The sequence below is a fragment of the Leptonotus elevatus genome, chromosome 11, assembly GCF_054856555.1.
Source record: "Leptonotus elevatus isolate MCC_2025b chromosome 11, RoL_Lele_1.0, whole genome shotgun sequence".
Taxonomy (NCBI): domain Eukaryota; kingdom Metazoa; phylum Chordata; class Actinopteri; order Syngnathiformes; family Syngnathidae; genus Leptonotus; species Leptonotus elevatus.
In genome coordinates this window covers 17,701,609-17,724,068 of record NC_141249.1, presented here as the reverse complement: position 1 = coordinate 17,724,068, position 22,460 = coordinate 17,701,609, and the positions used below count along the sequence as shown (strand labels likewise).

At 43.3% G+C, this 22,460-nt stretch overlaps 1 protein-coding gene across 2 annotated transcripts in view; it reads right to left on the bottom strand.

The window, feature by feature from the left end:
- Window positions 1-343: 343 nt before the first annotated feature.
- Window positions 344-22,460, bottom strand: part of plpp3 (phospholipid phosphatase 3) — a 33,729-nt gene continuing 11,612 nt past the window's right edge. The window contains exons 2-7 of one of the 2 annotated variants that reach the window (XM_086089651.1): window positions 16,246-16,400; window positions 13,476-13,568; window positions 13,204-13,391; window positions 12,610-12,667; window positions 9,333-9,509; window positions 344-2,067 (exon numbers count right to left, since the gene is read on the bottom strand). In XM_086089651.1, the coding sequence (XP_085945777.1) occupies window positions 1,939-2,067; window positions 9,333-9,509; window positions 12,610-12,667; window positions 13,204-13,391; window positions 13,476-13,568; window positions 16,246-16,400 (800 nt within the window). In that variant the 3' untranslated portion in view covers window positions 344-1,938. Of the gene's footprint in view, window positions 2,068-9,332; window positions 9,510-12,609; window positions 12,668-13,203; window positions 13,392-13,475; window positions 13,569-15,814; window positions 15,973-16,245; window positions 16,401-22,460 lie in introns of both variants that reach the window. The other variant, XM_086089650.1, reaches the window with a different exon arrangement.

Below are 22,460 nucleotides of genomic sequence, written 5' to 3'. Positions count from 1 at the left end.
TCCGGTTTCCTCCCACATTCCAAAAACATGCATGGCAGGTGAATTGGACACTCCAAATTATCCATAGGTGTGATTGTGAGTATGGTTGTTCGTCTCTGTGTGCCCTGCGATTGGCTGGCAACCAGTTCAGGGTGTACCCCGCCTACTGCCCGAAGCCAGCTGGGATAGGCTCCAGCAACCCCCACGACCCTTGTGAGGACAAGCGGTACAGAAAATGGATGGATGGATAGTGTTAATATTCAAACCGGGCCTAAGGTCACAGTGGCTTTTAGTATAAAACATTAAGAAAAACCTCAATGCACAAATGTTTTTTTTAATACAATTTACAAATAAACCCCACAGCTGTGTTCATAATGAGCTTTTTATTTCAAAGCACATGTAAAAGCGCTAAAGTACATCTTTGCAGAAAAACAACAACAACATTGCCACTATTTCTTTTGTACAAAAGACAAATACGAGACAATACAAAAATACTAATATGGGATTGAATAGAAAATGTGGATGTATTTACTGGGTGCATATTACAAAACGTTACTATGACAACCTACAATAGCTTGACTTGTCTACATACAAAAAAAAAAAAAGTCTGTCAGCTGTTGCTTTTCAAGCAGCATTTTTTGCAAAAAACACAGGTCTGTAATCATAGTGGATATATCTAAAACATGTACACAGTTAAAAAAATGTTTTAGTGATCTATACATTATATATATATATATATATATATATATATATATATATATATATATATATATATATATATATATAAAAGGAAGAGAAAACAGCTTTGAGAGGCAATCGGACGGACTGTAACGGTGAAAAGATGTGCAACAGTGTGTGTGTGTGTGCGAGAACTGAAAAGGGGACAGTTAAAACATATACCACAGGTTTTTTTTTTAGAACCACGATACACACACATACACAAGGGTTCATTCACAGCGCATAATGCTTATACATATGCACACACATATTCACAAAATGTGAACGCACGCACGCACACACACGCACACACATACATTGCCAATAAGTGACTGGGGTGTTTCAGAGCCCCTCCCTGCCAGCAGAATGAGCCCCAACCATCCCAACGTGATGTGCCAGATTAGCTGTCAATCACCCTGACCCCGCCCCCCTAGCAATTCTTCCTGCTTCGGAATCCAATCAGAAACGTCCCCCTTCCCCCTCCGACATTTAGGGATGGCGCACGGCACAGCCACGCCGCCATCGCTACTCACAAAATGGAGATATTTGAAAATGGAGATCTGGGGTGAACCTAAAATGACATTTGAATATGAAATTTGAGTGACAGTCAAATTCATTTCACTTGTGGTTTTAGGTTCAACCCGAAAAATTACATCAACTCAACCACCCACCCCGATTTGACCCAAAATCTAAAGTAAATGCAACATCCCGAGTTTTAGGCCGCACTGAGCGCGCTCAGCAGAAAGCCCGCCGAGCGAGGCCGGCGTGACATTCAAAAAGCAGCGTCGCCGGGCTTCCGTTTTGACGCGCCAGGCGGCGAGTGGTGATCGCGGTCAATGAACTTTGAACTTTTACAAAAAAAAAAAAAAACAGTGCTTTAAATTACATTTTTCATCCTTCCTGTCGCCAAGGAAGTTGTTGGTGCCACTCCAAGGCCACAGAGACTTCAGAGAGTAAACATCGCTAGAATTCCTTCTCTCCCTTTTGCAGGAAGTTTGTTTTTGTCTCTTCATTTTCATTATTTTGTCGTTTTATTACCTCTTTCAAGCTCCGCCTGTCGTTTTTCCAATTTGTTTTTCTCGGATGTGGAAGTAAACTCCCCGAAACCAGTCGCCCCCATCCGGGATGGATGGTGCGGTTGTTTGAGATTGCCCTTTAGCTACATTCTACTGTCCGATGGGAGGTGAGCGGCGACGTGATTGGTCGCAGGTGGACGAGGAAGAGGATTCGCGGCGGTCGTCCTCACACCATGTTGTGGTGGTTGTTCCTCTCGATGATGTCGGACGAGGGCAGAAGTTCCTTCTTGATGGGCGACGGGGGGGACGGGGATGCCTTCAGCCTGGGCTTGAACAGGTCCGACACGTAGAACACCTGGCAAGGAGGATAAAGAAGATCTATCAAACAAAATAGTTTGGGAATCTTTATTATAGTTAGTTTTTATTGCATTTTTATTTATGTATTTATGTATTTATTTATTTTACTTAGTTTCAAATAGTTTTCAGAGCAGGTTTGGTCTCATTAGTATTTATGTTGATTCCCCCCACCCCAAAAATCCTTCATTTGAGTTTTTATTAGCTTCAGTATTAGTTTTAGTTTTTTTTTTTTTTTTTTTTTCTTTGGGGGGGGGGGGGGGTATTTTGTGTGCAGTGCAATATTGTAACAGTATGAAATATTTTTCAAAAAGCAACCATCCATAAATCAAATACAGCTACTGTGGCTTATAACAGTCAAATAAAAATGTTTAATTTAATTTTAGTTTAGTTTATGTTATTTCATCAGTTTTTGTTAACTTTTATAATCTTGGTGTAAAATGATAATCACGATTATTTTTTTAATCAATATTGTAATCATCATGATTATTAATCACAATTATTCATCATGTTAAGGAAAACACATGTATTATGCGTATCATACCAATTTTCGACAAACAATATGCAAACAGTTTTCAACGTAACATAAAATTCTAAAACAATTGGATTATCATATCCATATAAATGACAAGCTTGCATTTGAAATGGAAATATTGCCGACAATCAGATTCAAAAGTTGTTGGATAGAATATATTAAAATGTCCTTAAAATACTTGTTATCGTCTTTTAACTCATTCAGTGCCATTGACGGCTATAGACGTCAAAAATTCATTTGAACTATTTCTATTAGTTTCACATTTTTTTTCCACTTTTGTTAAGAGTATGAAAACCTAGAAAACAAATTATTGTACATGCAATACAATTAACATACAGCTTGTCACTCAGCTCAAATGCAAAACATTAAGAGACCCAAATAGACTTTTCATCTGCAGGGGAGCTCACAGACTGCAAAACTCTCATTTGGAGCCCGAGCAGGTGACTAATCCGCCAGACGGAAGTGACTTTGAGTGCGGCTCGCTCAAACATGAAATGAATATTGCGGCTAATCCCCAATTACGCGACACCATCCACCACACTGGCCACAACTGGCCGTATGACGGAAGAGGAAAGAATGGCAGAGGAGAAATCTCTTCCTGCCATCAGGATGACATCATACAGGAAATGAGGCACCCGGGGAAGCAGGAAGTGTGGAAAGTCATTTTGACAAAAAAAAGCACTAAATTAAACTTGTCCGTCACAGCTCGAACAATAAAGCTCCCTCCAATTACGTCGTGACATTCACTGACCGTGTCATGACCTTCGTGGGTGACCTTCGCCAGGCAGATGACATCATCGCGTACAAAGCACACAGCTGCATTTAAAGGCTGTCTTTGTGTTATTGTGGCTTCATTGCAATGTATGTATTCAGTGGCGTGCAAATCAGGGGGGGTTAGAGGGGCCCATTCCCCCCTCATTTTTTTTTTTATCGTCTCAATATTGAGAGACCATATAAAAAAATATTTTGAAAATAGTTCTAACCCTCCCACGGGCACACATTAAATTTATTCCAATACAATGGCTAATAGGAAAAATTGGTGTTGATAATCTGCAACCCATTTTTAAAGGGTATTTTTGTGAGATGAGTTTTTTTTGTAAGACGCGTTTAAAATGAGATGAGCAATTATATTAAATATTTTGGGTTTATAATTTGTGGTATATTTGCGGTTTTAACTATCAATATAGGCAATTACATACACTTCAACTTCTGGCAGGCCTCAGACTCTATTACTGTAATTAGGGGGGAGGGGGTGGCCTCAAATGTCCCTTCCACCGCTCCCACCTCCATGAGACGTCATGGGAAGCCATCGAGACACTTTTCCCATCGGAGGCAGCTGTGTTGCCGAAACCTACGAACTTTCACCCCCCTGAACCTGTCACGGTAATCAACTTATCGCCATTTCCTGTGCACGCAGCGCGGCTCCTCGTGTATGTAGCCCACTGTACATGCTTGCGTGTGTCTGTGTGTGCGCGCGCGCGGCCTCGCGCCTCGACTCGAACCGCAATTGAAATGCCAGGGCTGACGCATAAATGACGGCGCGTCAAACAGGAAGTGAGCGCGCAGCAACTGTTTGTCATGAGCTTTTGCAATGGCGGCTGTGACTTGTGATAAGACATTTTCAATATTATACTGTATATATATTTTGGGGGTAAGGGGTTCCACACTTTTTCAATTTCATGTCTACTGTATGATGCACTTGCCAAAAGAACGCATAGACGCCTCATGGTCGGATGACTTCTTCTTTCTCGATGTTCTTAGAAAATGGGCATACCAATAATCGGTTAAACGGTGAGAATTTTTCCCGTCCTTGCGTTCAAAATCAGCAAAGGCCCAATAATCATCATCGATGTGAACATTTTTCGCCACTTTCCAATCATATTTAGGAACAGCCTCGTGGTTGGAGGTCTCTGAAAGATTATCTTGATTGATTATCCTCTGGTTTGAGGCAGGTTAAGAGTGTTTTTTTTTTTTTTATCTTTAATTTGCTGGTGAACATTTTTAAGGTCAGGACAAATATGAGCCTTTTCCCCACGCGTGATCAAATTCCGCAAAGGCCTGATTATCAGGTGTTGCTATAAATATGATCCTGAGTAATTGTGCTGTTGGGTAGTGATTATTTTTTCCCTCCGCGATTTACTTACAATCGTAAAGCTTAGTACACTAATTACGATAATCGGGCTGAATTTTCCCCTCTCTGTTGATCAAAGTAAAGAAGGACCACTTGATTATCACGAGTGATTATCCTGTGTTGCGTTTTAATCCAACAGTTGAACTTGACAGCGAGTGCGTTGTGCATCTTCTCGTCACCCCCCCCCCCCCCCCCCCCATGCAATCGCCGTCTCAACAGCGGTGACAATGAACTCTGATAAAAAACAAACGACGCAGCTTTCTCTTCCCGCCAGCTGCTTCCTGCTGGATGTGCTCCCGCTCGACCTTGCTTGGCCCGCACGTTGAAAAGTGGGTCAGCCCGTCTGATAGGAAGTGCCAGGTAAGCTGCGCTGGCCGCTTCCTGTTTTGGATTTCGCCACTATTCTCGCAAACATGGGTGAGCAAAGTATAACCCTGGGGCCGAATATTTAGCATTAAGAAAATTTGTAAAAAAAACAAAACACTGGTTAATTAATCATCAAAAAGTCAGACATCATCCGTCATCAAATAAAAGGCCAGACGTCAGGCGCATGAACGCATCCTGACAAGCGGCGTGAATGTGTCCACACTTGCTCTGCGTTTGTGTTTTTTTTTTAATTTACGGCCTCTTGATGACGGGTTAAAGGAGGTAAGTGTAGCCACGGGGCTGCAGTTAAGTCAACTCCGCCTTGTTTAGTCTGAGTGGCGTCTGTTTAGGAAGACACTTTCCAAAAATCGCCCTTTCTATGTTTTACAATTAACTGGCTAAACTTCTTATTACTTGTGTTAAGAGCAAAAACAAAAAACAAAAAAAGATTTAACAAAGACACTTATTTTATTGACTTTTTAAAAAATTTCACAGGTGTATAAATAATAATAATAATAATAATAAATAAATAAATATAAATATATATACATAATAAATAATAATAATGCCCAAAATTAAAATAATAAAATTAAAATAAATATATAATAATAATAAAATGATAATGCAATAATAATAATAATAATAATAATAATGATGGTAATAATAATAATAATAATAATAATAATAATAATAGTGCTTTTAAGAAAATGGATGTATGGATAATAATATGTTGATAAATACAGTATTCTGATTAATATTGCACTCGTGAAATAAGAATAAAGAAGATGAATCCATCAATTTTTAAGCTATTTCAGGACTCCTGAAGGCTGACATTTCATGGAGTACCACTCCTGTTGCCGACTGAAATTGACGTCAAAGTGCGCTCGGGCTCGCATGACGAACATCACATGACCAAACCCAGGAAACCCATGAGACGTGAGGTTCGCAATGCGAACCCGAGGGAACTTTGTTGTCAATTTCAGTTGATAGCTCCCTGAGATTAGTGAAAATTGATGGATTCATCTTTGTAGTTTTTAATTCTACAAATGTAATATTAATCTGAATACCATGACTATTTAGACTATTGGGGTCACTTGGGGTCACACAGAACATTTTTGACTTGCATTTCCCTTTAAGAATTGAAGAGTAAGTTATGCTGAAATTGGCCTGTTGTGAGGGCAAGTTCCTATCTCATGCAAATAGACCACTGGTCACACAGGATTTTGTTACCATGACGACTAGGGCCCAAGTCAGGAGTGACAAAAAAGGAAAATATCATTATGTATTTTTATACTTTCAAATGTTCTTTAATGTCAGTGTTATGTACTCAAATAAAAACAAAATGGAGGTTAACTAAAAGTTTGAAATGCATTACGTGTTCCTTCCATTATGCTCCACATCTAAACCACATAAAGTACCATAATTACATCATTATATCTTCCATCCTTCCATTTTCTATAGCAGTCACATCATGATCAAATGATCACGTTATGTCTGCGCAGACATTAAACCGCGCCACATGTCGCACCATTCACTCGGTATATCTTCCACGGCGGGATGCGGCCTCGCTTCTGTGCATGTGGATCGTCTTCAAAACGATGTCATCAACCACAAAAATCGCGCGTACGCTCCGTGACCTTCGGCTACACTTCAATCTGACGTTATTTTGACGAGCCGGCTCGTGTTTTATCTTCGCTCCCGAGTCAAAATAAATAACCAGGGAGCCGTGCTGCCATGTTTTGATGCGCCACATTTTTGCGCCCGGGACGATTTATTCCCTCTCGGTCGCCGATGCTGCTCGTCTCCTGTCACGTCCTTGCTGTGCCGAAACGAGTCACACGTGTGCGTGGCTGCTATCAGCGCGGGTATTCACATTCTGTATACAGTTTTATTAAAATGGAAGTCAAGCTTAAACATTTCTTGACAATAATATGTTATATGTGACTTCACGAGTCTAAACATGGCATTCTGATTAATATTACATTTGTGGAATAAGAGTTATGAGGCAAAATCCAGCCGCTTTTATCCATCTCAGGGGGCGGCCATTTTGCCACTTGCTGTCGACTGAAGATGACATCACAGTTGCTCAGGCAACGACCAATCACAGCTCACCTGTTTTCTGAAGTTGAGCTGGTTCTTGCCTGAGACCTGAGCAACTGTGAGGTCATTTTCACAAAATGGCCGCCTTCAGATGTCGATAAAAACGTTTGGATTTTGCTGCTTAACTCATATTTCACTAACGTAGTATTAACCAGAATACCAGTGGGCTGTATAGAACATATTTATTGTTGTAAAAAAACAAAACTAATTAGAGTAAAAAGTAAAAAAAAGTCGAAATACACATCAGTATAAAATAATGTATCAAATTTAGGGAGTAAAAGTAAAACGTCATCAGAAAAATACTCAATAAAAATACCTGAACAATCTACTTAAGTACAATTATGAAATATTGGTAGTACGTCACTTCCCGCCACTGCCCAATCAGAGTTAGCGTCACGGGCCTTTAAAGCTAACCTCATTGCCTTGATCAACAGCAGGAGGCTTTTTGTGCATAATTACATTTTGGGGGTTGTGTCAAGGGTGATGTTGCCCAGGAGCTGATTGAACCACAAGCATTGCCGTCTATTGTTACTGCAGCAAACCTTGCTGGGGCCGACCGCGTACTGCGTAGCCCGCCGTGCCAAGCTCCGTCTTGGCGCCACAACTCCCCTCTTGCAAAATTTTTATGAATCTAATCCCTTCCACGATGCATGAAGGTAGGTTTTGGCTGTGTGTGTGTGTGTGTGTGTGTGTGTGTTCATACTTCTTCCCAGAGGCAGCCAAGGGGCCACTGTGCCCCCCCCCCAAAAAAAAATCCGCAAAACTGAAATAATTAACAGCTTCATTCCTGTCTCAAAGTCTTATCGTCTCTCTTTTTCCTCTCCTCAGTTTTGGCTCCACCTCGCCCTCCTACACGATGATGATGAAAATCATCTTGGGGCATTATTCACCCTTTTGCCAGGAGTAGATTTACAATGACAAAAATACACACACACACACATCAGCAAACAAGCTTCGTGCAATGTGTTTTTCATTAAATCACCCGTTCCCACCGCTTGCTCCTTTCCATTCGTGGCCAAGCGGCACAGAAGCCGCGCGGGAGGGGAAAGAGGAGGGAATGTATGTTGCTGTGATTGATGTGAATGCATAGTGCTTTAAGCAATTATATATATCTCAGTTTACATTTTTACACAGCACAAACTAAAATTGAATCATCCCTTTTTGTTCTTTGTCGACCAAGATATTCCTTGGAGGAGCGGTCGTACCATTAGGCAAGCAGAGTCACTTGCCCGAAGAACCCGAGATTTCCAGTGCACCTAAACGTCTCATACAAATTGATCAATAAAGTTTTCTTTTATTTAAAGTCGTTACTGCTTTTGCCTCAATTCCCGCGCTCAAAAACGCATCAATAATGTTTACTGCAGGGATGGGCAATTGGCAGTTCACGCTCTTGACGGATTAATATTCAATAAATAAATAAATACAATTTATGATTATTATTTTTTACAAACCTGGAAAAGTTGTCAAAAATGGTTGATAAACATTTACTATATACTCTTCCACATTAAAAAAACCCCAAAAAAACAAGGTTAATAGGGCAAAAAAATACCAAAGTAAAACAAAACTAAAAAATATATTAAAACAACTTTAAAAAATAATCTATGAATATGCAAATTCATGAGTGATGAACTGCGAATATGCATCGACTGTAGTTTTAGGTCGTAATATCGCTCACTATTCACCACTAGATGCCTGACATGGCTCATTACGCTTACACCAGACATTACTGTATACAGCCTTGCATTACAACATGAGTAGGCCTCATTTTTGGGGGGGGGGGGGGGAGGGGAATTTGGAATGATACACAGGACAAACGTAGTATCCAAATAATATTAAAATTATGAGTGGATTTTAGTGTGCAAATTGCACGTGTTCAGCAGTTTTGGGCCATCTTTGAAGAGAGCCCTTTGCACTGAAAAAAAAAAATCTCATGCAATGGACTATTCCAACTTCTTACTATGCATGTGCAGACTTGATTTGGGAAAATAGTTCTTACATTTGACCTCTTTATACAGACAAATTCATTTTTTTAAATATAGCCATGGAGTATGAAGTATTGAGAGAAGTATTATTTTCGAATTATTATATTAGTACAAATATGCTTCTTTTTAATATAAAGTGTATGTACACTCACTATGCAGTAGGCCACCAGGGCTCCCTGCACAAATCCCGCCAGCACGTCGGTGGGGTGATGCTTGTGGTCGGAGACGCGGGACAGTCCGGTGTAGAACGCCATCATCAGCAGGGTGAACTGCAGCAGCGGGCGCAGCAGTCGGGCGCCGCGCCACGTTAACCGGGACTGCAGATAGAACTGTAAGAAAGGGTAAGAGTATTATCAAGTAACGTTACAGATGACATGTCATTTGATGATATTGTACAGTATATTTTACAATCATTTATTATTATTCAGTTGACACTGAGGGAAGAGGCAGGCAGACAATGTAAACTTTTATTTGGGATTTTCAAGTGTATTTACAGTAAACAAATCCCATTGTTTTCTAAACTAACAAATGTATGTAGCCTACATTCTAAAAGTCGCTGCTTTCCGTAGGCATAAAAATTAGGATTACAGAGGATGATGTTTTTTTTTTTTAACTAGCCCGTGTTGCTGTGCAGTATTTCCTGTTTCGTACTTCTTCTTTCAGATTTACACCATCGTGAATTAAATAAGTGGACCGCCATCTGGTGGTCAATGTGTAATTACATCCGATATAAGCAACAGTTACACTAAAATAGAGTTTTTCACTGTGAAAACAAAACAAAAAAATTGTCTGCGAAATAACTGGACCACAAACCTGCAACCTGCGTTGGAGGAGCGATTACTGTACGAGTAATTGTGTACTTAAAAAACTCTCCATACACAAGATTTGGGCTTTTCTTGAATGCAAATTTCTAACAGACTGTCATCATTGGCAACATGAATGCTTCAATTCGCTTTTCTCTGTTGACGTGTAGCCACGGCTGCGGTCGCACGCCCGCTCATTTTGTATTCTCGCATCGCCTTTCTCACACTGCACCTGCACGCATGGGCCAACCTATTGCAGGCGCAAGAAGTCTAGACAGAATCAAAGTGGACGTGGCCGAGGAGAAGTGCAGAGCTTCACACACTCAACTGCCCGTGACCTGGACGGGGCCCGTTTCATGGCTGTAACACGGCAGCTGTAAAAACATCAGCACTAGCGGGAGAGAAAAAAACAGAACCGCAGAAACATACACACTGACGTACACCGTTTTCAATGATTTAGCTCCTGAATTGAGGTAAACGCAGGCAGATCTCGACGAGGTTCTGGGTCACGATCAGGAGAGATTTTACCGCCGCATTCTCACACATACTGAAAACGCTAAGTGGTGAGGTAAGACGAGGTGCCTCAGACATCCTCTCGTTTACCCTTTGCTTCCTGTTTCTCACAGAAGTGGGCAAAACCTCCGCCAAGGTCTGCCCGGCCCAAAATGCCTGACGTGTGCGCGTCTTCTAATCAGTCACGCTAACAATATCTGCAAACAGCCGCAGCCGCCTCCATGCCAAGCGAGAGCCCTGGTAGGCGTAGACCCCGACAAGCTCCTGCGCGTTTCCTCTCGGACACTCTATCATTGTTACTTCTGCTGCGTTTCGGAAAGAAAGGAAGGGGATCCCTCCCATCCCTCCCGGTCGTGTCGGGGATTGTTTAGACTGCAGACTTCCTGTGCGGAGGTTCTCAGGTAGTCGGGGCGAGGACGAGGCAGCCGCAGTAAGCTGGCAAGGCATCGGCTGACATCCTAAACCTCTTGACTCAAAGGGCAATTTGTCGAGGGCCGATGAGAGAGGGTGAACCCAAACAAGGTCTATAAAAATGATAAAAGTGTGACAGATGTTGAGCACACTCGTCAACAGCAAAGTAAAATTTTGTCTGTATGTGTATGTAGTGGAACCTTGATTTAACGGACCCAGAACCAATAGATTCTAGATTTAAATGACATAATCCACATAAATTGTCCAGCCAGTGTCGCGTAGCGAGCAAAGTCCGTTTGTTCCATAATGGGCCGCTGTTTGTACAGTAGTGTAGTTCTAGTGGGCCTGCTAAGGCTCGGGACAACGTGGCGCTCTACAGTCACTATTCACTTGATGTTCGTCTTGTACATACACGCACGTAAAATGAGTTTGTAGTACACGATCTAGCACATCAGCACATCTGTGTGCTGTTATATTGTCTGTAGTGGGGTCGTTTTAGAAGCAACATTGTGGAATGTCAGTATAAAAAGGGACCCGCAAAACCTCCTCACACTCCCCTTAAAAGTCGTGAAACACTCATTTCACCCAAACTGTCTGATCTGAGGAAAACGACGATAATTTAACGACTTCCCACGACGGAAGCAGACTAAAGCGACGCAAAGTCTGGCGGTTCCGAAAAGCCATCCAACCTATTCCGGTAACATCTTCTCCCCTCTCCCCACTCTCTGGTTGCTTTGTTTCAAAGAGTGTGTTAAATGAAAACCCACACAAGAAAGGAGAAAGAATGAGGACGTGGGCTTGTTTTACACGCTCTGCCCCCCCCCCCCCCTCTTCTTCACACCAGGCTGTGAAATAACAGCATAGCTGTGGTAAGGACCGCAAATATCACGCGCATGTTGTTTCTATTTGCCTAACAAATGTTTGGCTCATTTGCTGAAGGTTCTATGAGAGGCATAACCTGCTAAAACAGACGTACAGTGTGCTTACTGGATACAACACAAAGGGTTTAAGACAACCGCCAACGCGCATCTCTGGAGGATGTTCAAGTTTCCGCTCCGACCACATCAGGCGTCAATTGTTCCCAGTAAATATACTGTTTCCTGGGTGGGCGGCTGGTCTTTTGGGGGGTGACAGCCACACTTGAGCGGACGTGTTCAAGTGGTCTTTTGGTGTCGAAATCAACGTGACTTGTCTTGCCTTAGTGGTTGGTTTTCTGTACCGCATTGGCTGCATCAGTCACGACAATAAACGGCGGCAAACAACAACAATGTACTTACTTTTCAGCCATAATAAGGAGAGTATCTCAGGTTAATAGTCACATATCGTCATCTCCCTTGTTTGGACTACATCTCTCAACAGCTGAGTTTCCCTGAAGAGTTTTTTCCACTCCAATCCCAACACGTGGAACATCTAAAGGGAAGTTGCGTGGGTGTATGTGCATTATTTGGGCTTCTGGAAGCATGACATTCCTCTAGGGTGCTGCACCCAAGTGGACCCCCATTAACAGGTGGATGGAGGGACGTAAGAGGGGGGGTAGGAAGTGCATAAGCAGCTGCCCTGAAGAAAACAGGTGGCGTGTATCCATCCATCCCTAAGAGGAGGATGCATTTTTTTCCCATCCCTTTCATTAGGGCGCCCCCACTTTCCTCCCACATGTTGGCTACTATCAATAAAGTATTGTTTTATCTTGTCCGTAACTTACCGCCAGGTAGAGCATGGTGAACATAGAGAATGAAGCATGTCCGGAGAAGAAAGACTTCCTGTGGAGAGAAAAATCACAGTTCAATCGAGGGGTATGTGCACAGGTGGTGCTATAATCCTTAACCAAAGAAGTAGGAAGAAAGTCATGTCAAGACAAACTGTGAAATCATTGCAAAATCAATCAGTGTCATGGGGGTTTCATTCTAACTTTGGGATCCGGGCCCAGTTCGCCGAAAAGTTCGGGTGTGAGTCCCCCTGAGTTGATGCCTGGGGAATGTGTTTAGGGTCCAGTACCACCACCTCCAGACCTCCATGAATTGGATCTTGGAATACGGAACCGGATTTATATTCCAACCAAGATTCCAGTACAGTAGTATTTGGAAGGCAACCTTTTGCGGTTCCATTTCGTATTGTTCGTCAATGGATATCCCCCTAGCCCCAACACTTAACCTAACCTAACCCAAACCCACAACAATTTGGCCAATGTTGAGATCTAGAGTTCTCTAACATCCAACATTTAAACATGGTCCAGATATATGTGGTCATCTGATGATTACAGTTCCAATCTATTTCCATCCGCTGCGTTTCCACCCACCTAGCTTCTTGCACGTCGCTCTCTTTGCCGCTGCAGGTGTACTCGGTGATGTAGCCCAGCGAGCAGTTGACGGCGGCGAAGTCAGGCTTGCACACATCCAGGAAGTGCGGCCTCATTCGGCCCACCGACACCTTGGCGATGTCCGTGAACGACTGGCTGATGGCGCAGCCAAAGATAAACACGCCTATCTGGGGAACAACAAAACGCGTTATTTTGAAAGAGAACGCCACATGTAGTCATAGTTAAGCAAAGGTTAAAAGTCGAGGACTAACCTGTTTGTAGAAGGCTGCCACATAAGGGTTTCCCACAAAAGATTTAGTCCCCTCATGTAGCTGGTGAATCCTGTAGGATTCTCCGATCACAATCTACAAAAAGAAGACTGGTTGATCTCTGACGGACTGGCTGGAGCCTTACTTGATGCAGACGACCATGCGGTATGACGTTTGACTCATGCAACAAACACAATTCATCTCAAAATGACAGGAGAGTGACGGCAACACAAAGACACACACATAGAGACACAATGAGCATGGCCTGCCTTTCCCTCAGGCAGTTTGGATGTGATGGGAGATTATTAACGAGTATTTAAGAATGATGGGGCCTTTAATGGAGATGGAGGAAGGCGGTGGAAGTAGGAAACCCCTTCGATTTGTTTTTAGGTGTGGTTCACCTAAACGGACAAAGAGCGTTTTACATACAGTTAAAAGCACTACTGTACAAAAATCCTTACGTCTAGGGTTAATATCTCTTCCATGAATGGGCTGACTTTGATGGTGCTTAAATGGTACTAATGGTCTTAGCTGGGGTGGACCAACCCCCCCCCCCCTCCCTGTGATTGCTGTGGTATTCCAACCAAAGTGGTTTTACGTAGCCTAGGGCCACATGAAAAGGCCCCGTCTGTACTTGAGGAGGCTTAAGCCTAAACTAGCCGTCGAGCCACAGGGCCCGTCAATCACGTCGGCACCTCCAGGGGTGTCTGACTGACAGGCTGGCTGCTCTCCATCTTTAAAACCACATCGCCCCAGCACAAGGCTTCAGTCTCTGACTTCCAGAGTATTGACCTGACCATCTTGTCGAGGCTCAGACATCCTATCAAGTATGTGCAGTACACCCTTGTTTGTGTATTATACTAGCACAGTGTGTGTCAGGCCTGATAAACGCACCTATGGGTGGTCAGCTGGCGGGCTCACAGCCAGAGCAAACAAACACAGAGGTTTATTGGTGTTTGTGCTATTGTCTGTGAATCGGTGGAGATCATAGTCCCGGTAGGCTGATAGGATCCTTAACGGTTTATTTGGACTGTAAACATTAACATACAGTCTTCCGTCTTCTCACATATTTGTGTGAACACGGTTCCCTGTAAAGGTTTATCTGGGATCGTCGGTGAGGACTTGCAACCAACGGGGCTTCAGGGAATTCCCTCGCAGCCTACACCGTATAAAGGAGCGCCGTCGGCCTGGCAGCAGACGCCACTAATGGAGCACAGCTGCGCCAGACACGCCAGCTTTGCCCACACATGAACGTGTAACGGGCTAAACTGTCACAAGCACACCGTGTCCTGGTTCTAATAAGCAGAAGAGCTGAGCTAGTGCAATATACTGTACAGTATGTGCGTGTTTGTGCGTCTCGGTCTGGGAACTTTTGATGTGAGGTTGTGCTGCTAAGATCATCTAGTCTGACCACGTGCCACAAATTGACACATACAAACCCCACCGCATGTCATTATAGCATGTTTCCACTAACCCTGACACTCCCCCGCATTTTCTCCCTTCCCTCTCAACAACCAAGTCAATGGAACTGGAGTTGAGCCAGCTTGAGACCAATGGGACGATTTTACCCGTCACATACGATGACAGTGGGGTCCAGCACATGAGTAGGAGTTATTAGTTTACAAAAAAACTCTTCTGTGTTTGGCAAGCACACACACAGAAACACTTGGTGATGCCTGAGGCAGGGGTGGGGGCTTTCTCGCTACCACTGACTCAATTGGAGAAACAAATTAGAAACAAATAGCTTGGATGATTCAAAGTGGATGGAGTGTGATTGAGCAAGTATGGAAGTAGGAGGACATGTAAAGCACACTTATAGCATAGGACTGCATGATAACATACTGGCAGAGATGGGATCAAGTCACACAAGTCCAAGTCTCATGTAGAGTCTCAAGTCTTAAACTTCAAGCAAGTCCTTCATCGTTTTGCCTTAGGCAAGTCAGGTCTTATCTCAAGTCGCGTGAAGTCAAAATTCATGATCCTAAGTTAGGTTAAGTTGTCAATGCAGAGTCTGGTCGTCATAGAGAAGGTACAATAGCACTACTGGTCAATTAATCTCACCTGTATGTACGTACTTCTAACACCTCATCATGTCTCAAGTTAGGTTAAGTATCAAGTATTTAACTCTCTCTCCAAGTCAAGTCTCAAGTCTTTTAGTTTTTGTCAAGTCATGTCATGAAAATAGTGACTCATGTTGACCCAACTCCAAGTCACAGTGACTCAAGTTCCCATCTCTGCATATTAAAATCTAAGGTGGAGCTGCTATCATTTAATGACTAGTTGAGGGGGATAAAAGACTTAAGTTGAAGAAAAAACAGAGGCAAGTGTTGAGGTCGACTTACAGAGATGATGGCAATAAGAATGCCAACACCGCAAAGCATGGCATCGCTAATGGTGTCGCCCTCTTTTTGGGGGTAGCGGATGGACTCGTCCGAACAGTAAAACCCGCGCTGGTAAGGCTTTATGGTGCTAGTCTCAATGATCAGGAAAGGCAGGCTAGCTACAAAACAGAGAGAGGGAGGGCAAGACAGGAAGAAGGAGAGAGAGACAGAAAGCAGCAGGTCAGTGACACAGACATAAACAGGAGAAAGCACAAGGAGCGCCCTGGCACTAGGGGCTCATGGGATATGGCAGAAGTGGGTGGCATCTATGGCCTGTCACAAATTTTCCTTCTGTAAACTTTTAAAGTCAAAATGCTCTCAAGAAGCCCCTGTTTCTGCCTTCCATTGTTTCCCAGTGCGGGGGGCGCTCGATGTGGTGTTGGGCCACTTACAGACACCGCGGGCAGTGTCAACCCAACAGAAGTGAGCACCGAGGAGGGCACGGTGCTGTTCTTGTAGGGGTACGTCAGGCTGGAGTCATCGCAGTAAAACCCCCTCTGGTATGGCCGAATAGATGTACGGTGCAGAACAAGGCTGGGCAGCATTGCTACACACACACACACACACATAAATGGATGGGTTGGATGGATGATGACACACTCATCCGCATCTCCATTGGTAATCATCACCTGCTGCATGTAAACTCACCTGTAACCTGACAAGAAAACATGAAAAGACCCCACAAGTGTGCGTATGTATGTGAGCAAATGGGATGTTTACGCAGCAAACACTCTCCGGCTGCTCTGATGACAGAGCGACACTGAGCTGTTTATCTTTTAGCTGGAGACCCCCAGGCCCCCTCCAAGTCCATACCACCCGGGCAGAGTAAATAGACACACAGGGATAGAGGTCCATTACCGGAGACAAAGGATGCAAAAGCCACAGACAGTCCAGTCCAGTTCAGTTCTCTGGGCAATTGTCTAAAAAAATAAATAGCTGGTATGGTTTCGATATTTATTTCTAAATTTGCTTTCATTGTCCAATTGCTGCAGTCACACAGTAATCTTCAATCAAAAGATACCAGTGTCCCAAATCCACATGAGAATCGGTTTGACACAGATAACACTCGACAGTGGAAACATACAAATGTATACAAAACCCAAACTGAACTGCACTGCACTATTTAGGCTAGAAAGAAACAAGATCAGTAAATCATAGAGTTGAATTTTTGGGGTTAGAACTTTTTTTCTTTAAGGCAAAACAAAACATCGCAAACATATAGTGCTGGTAGACTAGGTTAGCATGTCTGCCTCACTGTCTGGCGATTTCAAAGAGAAGACTCTATGGGTGAGATTGTGAGTGTGATTGCTTGTTTGTCTATATGTGCCCTCTGAGTGACCGTCGACCAGATCTTCTGATCCGAAATCAGCTGGGACAGGGTCCATCTTACCCGTATAGAGGACAAGCGCTCTAGAAAATGGATAGATCAAGACCTCACATACCCCAAAAGACATATCAAAACATAAATCCCCCAAATCCTGGCATGCAAACCTTGCCTTCAAAATTGAGGGAATTTTAAAATGTGTGCCTATTAAGGCAACCTAATCCAAGCCCACCCAACTGTGGAACATTTTTGCGTATGAGAGCATGTTTGGCGCTCCAGTGGCTCATAAAAAGATGGAGATGAAGACACAGAGGCGTCCCGAAGACCCGCTGACATCCGACGCCAAGCACTGTTCCCCTTCGTGTCAGAGATTAGGGTCAAAGTGAGAAGTTTCCCTCCCCTTTGCATGTTCCCACCTAATGAGGCTAGGAACCGCAGCAGAGATTGTGTTACCGAGGGCTTGTCCTCAAAAGCACACCCATAACCATGTCTCAGAAAAAAGAAAAAAAAACTCAGCACACATCTGATCCAGAGCCACTTTGCATGCCATGCTTTGACATCTGCTCCCACTTGCGGCAAGAATGTATTGCCTCAGGTGTCAGACTGACCACTGACTTAATGACAGTGGTAGGTTATTGGGCTGCATTTTTTGCCTTAATTAAAGTGGGCCCTGGCGCAGATGATGTAAATGTAGTCTCGACCTGTTACGATAATGACACTACAGTGCAGCAGGTGCATGGATCAGCCAGACGAAGACTGTTTTTATGCCCGGTCTTGAAAACAACAATTCCACAAACAGCTAGCTAGACCAGGGGTGGGTAAAGTATGGCAGTCAATCCTTCAATGAATCACAAAAGTTGGCCTACTTCTGACCTAGACCAATACATCCATTTTCCCAATGAAAAAAAACACTTCTATACATCCACAAACCTGGCAACCTCACACTTTTGGCAGCTGAGTTAGCTATGCACCCTGCCATGACATATTCGTTTTTTTACTCTACAAGAAAAATAATCACATTTTAAAAGCCACTTTTAAAAAACAAACAGCCTATAGATGAGGTTAAGGTGTAGATGTCATCTATTGGTGTAAGTCTCCATCTGCTGTCGAGCACCATGTGATCATCTAAAGCTTTCGAGCCTTAGCGTTCAACTGTTTCTAATGTCTCAAGGGAAACGTGGCGGTCCGCGTGTCAAAGGGCAGCAGATGGGATGGGCAACTGCGCAAACAGGGCATAGCTCCACGGCTCTGCGCACCTCCTGGAGGGGGCTCACTCGAGGGGGCTTTGATGGTGACTTATGAGAAGAAAGGCGATGGCAGGATTCTGGTGCGGATATTCATGTGAGTCGTTTAGCTTAATGCCCGAGTGAACTTGGCAGCACTTTAATACCTTAAATGCAGTGAAAACACCAATGGGCGTTTTGCTAATGCCCAGCGCAAACCCAGTACCGCTGGGTAAACACTCATCACGAGTTGAATCGTTTTCTTCAGTGTGGTTGTGTGAGGGGAAAGGTCCTTGGGAGGGGGTTGGGGGGGATTCACATGCTAATTCTGAGAAGGGAAAGAAGGTTATTGGCTTAACAGTCATGAGAAATACAGCCGCACACGCTAACCAATGCTAAGCGATGCGAGGACACCATGGGAAACTTGGTAGCTGACTGAATACAAAGTAAAAGCGAGCTTTTGACAATGAATGAAAGACTCTCTTGTATCTCAAAGCCTTGAAATGCCAAGGTCATCTGCGCCACCAACCCATACTATTTCTCTGGAAAGTTGCCACACAGCCGTACAGTCTGTTTTGAAATGGTAACTGCCAACAACGGTGGGGTAGTGGCATACACAGGCTTCCCATTCCATTCCTGTCATTCCGTCGTACTCGAGGGAGATGCCCAATAGGTACGGGAACAAACAATGGCAGCCAGTACCCCATGAAATGTATGTCAACAATCGGTACACTTTCTGTAATGGGACCCAAACAAAATTGAATGAAACAGTATTGCTAGAGGATTTAAAAGGCGTCTGCTGTGTATATCCACACAGCAACCAGTCCAGAGAAACATCGCAAAATCAATGCTTTGGCCCAATTTAAGGTAAGCACTTAACTTCCCTACCCTTAGATAAAAGTCAGCAAAGGCTGAAAGGTTGTGGGATTCCTCTGAAAGATCATCCTGAGCAATCCTTGCTGTGGGATTTGGATCGTCCCAGATCTTTTTAGAAAATGGTCAAGAGCGACAATTGTAAAGCAGGGAGTACACATACCAATAATCCAGCTAAATTTGAGCATTTCTCTGAAAGATCCTGCTGAATGTATATTCTGTGGTTTGGAGAGTGTCAAGAGTGAATTTTCCTATCCAGTTTGCTCATAAAAGGGGCAAGATTGGGAACACTAGCAGCAAGAACGCAATGATTTGTTTCCTTGTCAAGAATTTTTGAACACCAGAAGCTAATGTTTTTTAGGTTGGTCCAAGACACAACGCTTTCCCCACAAATTATTCTTGTACCTGGAAGCATTAAAGCCACTCATAGAATTTATCTTGCGTCTCAGAATCTGTTGCATCATCACTGTTTTTACGGCCTGCTTCATGTTCTTCCATGTCACTACGATCCTTTTTTTCTGCATTATGAGAAGCCAAGATCTCTGCAATCAAGACCTCAACCAGGGTTGACTGTACCTCTCTCTATTTACGTCTATTTTTAAATGTCATTTGATTCTGTTTCCCACTGATGGAGTCTCATGTCTCACGCTTCTTATAAACGGGTTCACATGTAAATCTGTATCTTTAATATCTTTAATATAGTATCTTTATTTTACTTTAAATCTTTAACTTCCGCCGCAAGTGTCTGCAGGGAGAAGAAACATGACCTCCTTTGTTGGGATAAAGAGTGAGTGACCTTTGCAAGGCCCGCTGACCCGGACTGAGTAGAAGAGCGATGAGGGGAGTGGAAGAGGCAGCAGTAAAGACAAAAGGGGTGGTAGGGGCAAGGGGGAGAAAGAGAAAGGTGGGCCGCCCTGTTGGCAAAAGCCCGCTGTGCGTCTGAATTAAAAACCATGGTCTTTACAAGCATGAGGTCAGTAGCGTTCAGCGACACTTGAGATTCTCCTGGGTGAGAATGAGCTTGAAAACAGTTGAGTCTCTCACCGCTGCGGTCTCTGACGGCACCATAATTCTTCATGGCAGAGCCCGAAGAAAAGCGCGAAGAGTGCGGAAACACACGCGGAGTGGGTGGCGGGACCAGTCGGGGAACGGTTCTATTAATCTTATCAGATATGGTCATGCATTTCTCTCTTTAAGTTCGTGAGAGGAAACCACTACGGACCATTTGACATTACTCGCCCCCACGGCCCAATACAGAGAGAGAGAGAGGGTGGGGGCGGGGATGGAGGTATTTCTCCGTCTGCTTGAAGTGGTGTTTGTATGCACAGGTCACGGCTGGGTCTTTGAGCCTGTGTGACTGCCATCCACTCAAAATCCAATCACATGCTTCCTGCTCTAAAAAAAGAAGAAGCTGATTACAGCTTTCCCTGGTTTTTTTTCACGGTTCAATGTTGGTGCCTCCTACTAATGCCGTGTGTTTTTACAATAAACTTACTTACGATAATGCTCTCTCAAGTGGGAAAGGAGAGCCACAGTCGCCGATGCACTTTGTTAGCCTTTATTGAATGTCGGTACAATCTCTCAACTCAATTTACTGTCTTCACTGTCTTCAATTCGTTCTCACGTTTTTAGATTCAGGGATCCACAAGTAGCCACCAGCTATCTGTGTCCCTTGTCATCATGGTAACAAAATCCATTGGCATCGGGACTGCAGTAGAAGTGGCGGGGTGAGTGAGGGCTCAAGCACGACTGCCCCATCACTTATTTCAGCTAGGCTTCATTGCACGCTGATCGCAACCTGAAATGAATACAGTATATGTTACTAACCTCAAAAACCGAGGACCTCCGAACCTACTTTTCTATTCTGCCCAACATACACAAGAGCCCATGTTTGTTTACTTGATATTTGAAGGCTTGTGTAAGGCAGATTGCATAGCCAGTGTCGGTTTGATTGGTTTTGGGGTTAATTTTGGTATAGCGGGAGTCAGATTAGCTACGTGGCTCTCTTCCAAGTCTTAAACAGATCATCCTGCAGACACAAAGAAAACAAGAATAGCGTATACAACTGTGCTTTATCTTGTTTCCACTAAGTGGGACGGTTCAGTTCAGCAGCAAATGTGGTAGTAAATCACATGCAGTAGGTGCAAGTCATAAGTAAGTCTCAAGTCTTAATGTGGAAGTTTCAAGTCCCAAGATAAGTTACTGTGACAAAAATTCAGCAAGTCGAGTAAACAAGTCATAATAAGTCAAGTCATACGATCTTGCTAAATCACAACATACAATCTCAAAATAGCTACTTTACACTCAGCATCTGTACTTACATTAATTAGCTGTACTAGAACATTGTTGCTAAATTGTTATTGTTCACAACAAAGTCTCTGTAATGTCGATCACTTTATTGTTTTTTTCAATTATACGCATAACTGATATGAAGCGTAGTAAATGTTTGAACAGCTATTCTTTTAGCTTAACTGTGAAATGAGTTTAGCTGCCTGTCTGTGGGATTTATATTGACGCTGAAGTTTGATCTCGTAGCTATTGTGTCAGTTATCTTTTGAGTTTCAAACCTAGTATATTGTCGCTCTCTCTTTTGCAATCCAAAACATAATCTTGGAAACCAAATTTATGCTTCCTAGCATTTTAGCACAGACCTACTGGTGGGTTGTCAGGTTTGCGCTCAATACACAAAAAAAGAATATCTTGAAAATGCTGATTTTTAAAAGAAATCAAAACTTGTCAAGTCATGCACTTTCAAGTCGAGTTTCATGAATACAATGTAAGAATTTACAGGTTTCAGCCAAGAAAGTCCCAAATCCTAAAAGAGGCAACTTGAGTCTACTTCGTGTCCCAGGTAAGCAAGATGGCGATAGCTGAGTCAGATACCTTAACGGTGTGACATCATAATAGGCTGCGTGCTGACATGACGTGTAAACAAGAAACCAACGGCTTCAAATCCTCCTTCAGTCTTAGTCATAATCCAACGGTGTATCTACGGTACCATTGCACTTGTTCCTTTAATAGATTGGCCACAGAGGCAACAGAATCACATGGATTTTGTCAACACTTGCATCAAGTTGTTTGTCACTGTTCTGTTAAACCAAACGGTACTTCCCAGAAGAATTGCAAACACTTGCTGGTCTATGCTCCAAGTGGATTCCCCTTGACATGATACTAATATCCCCGTGGA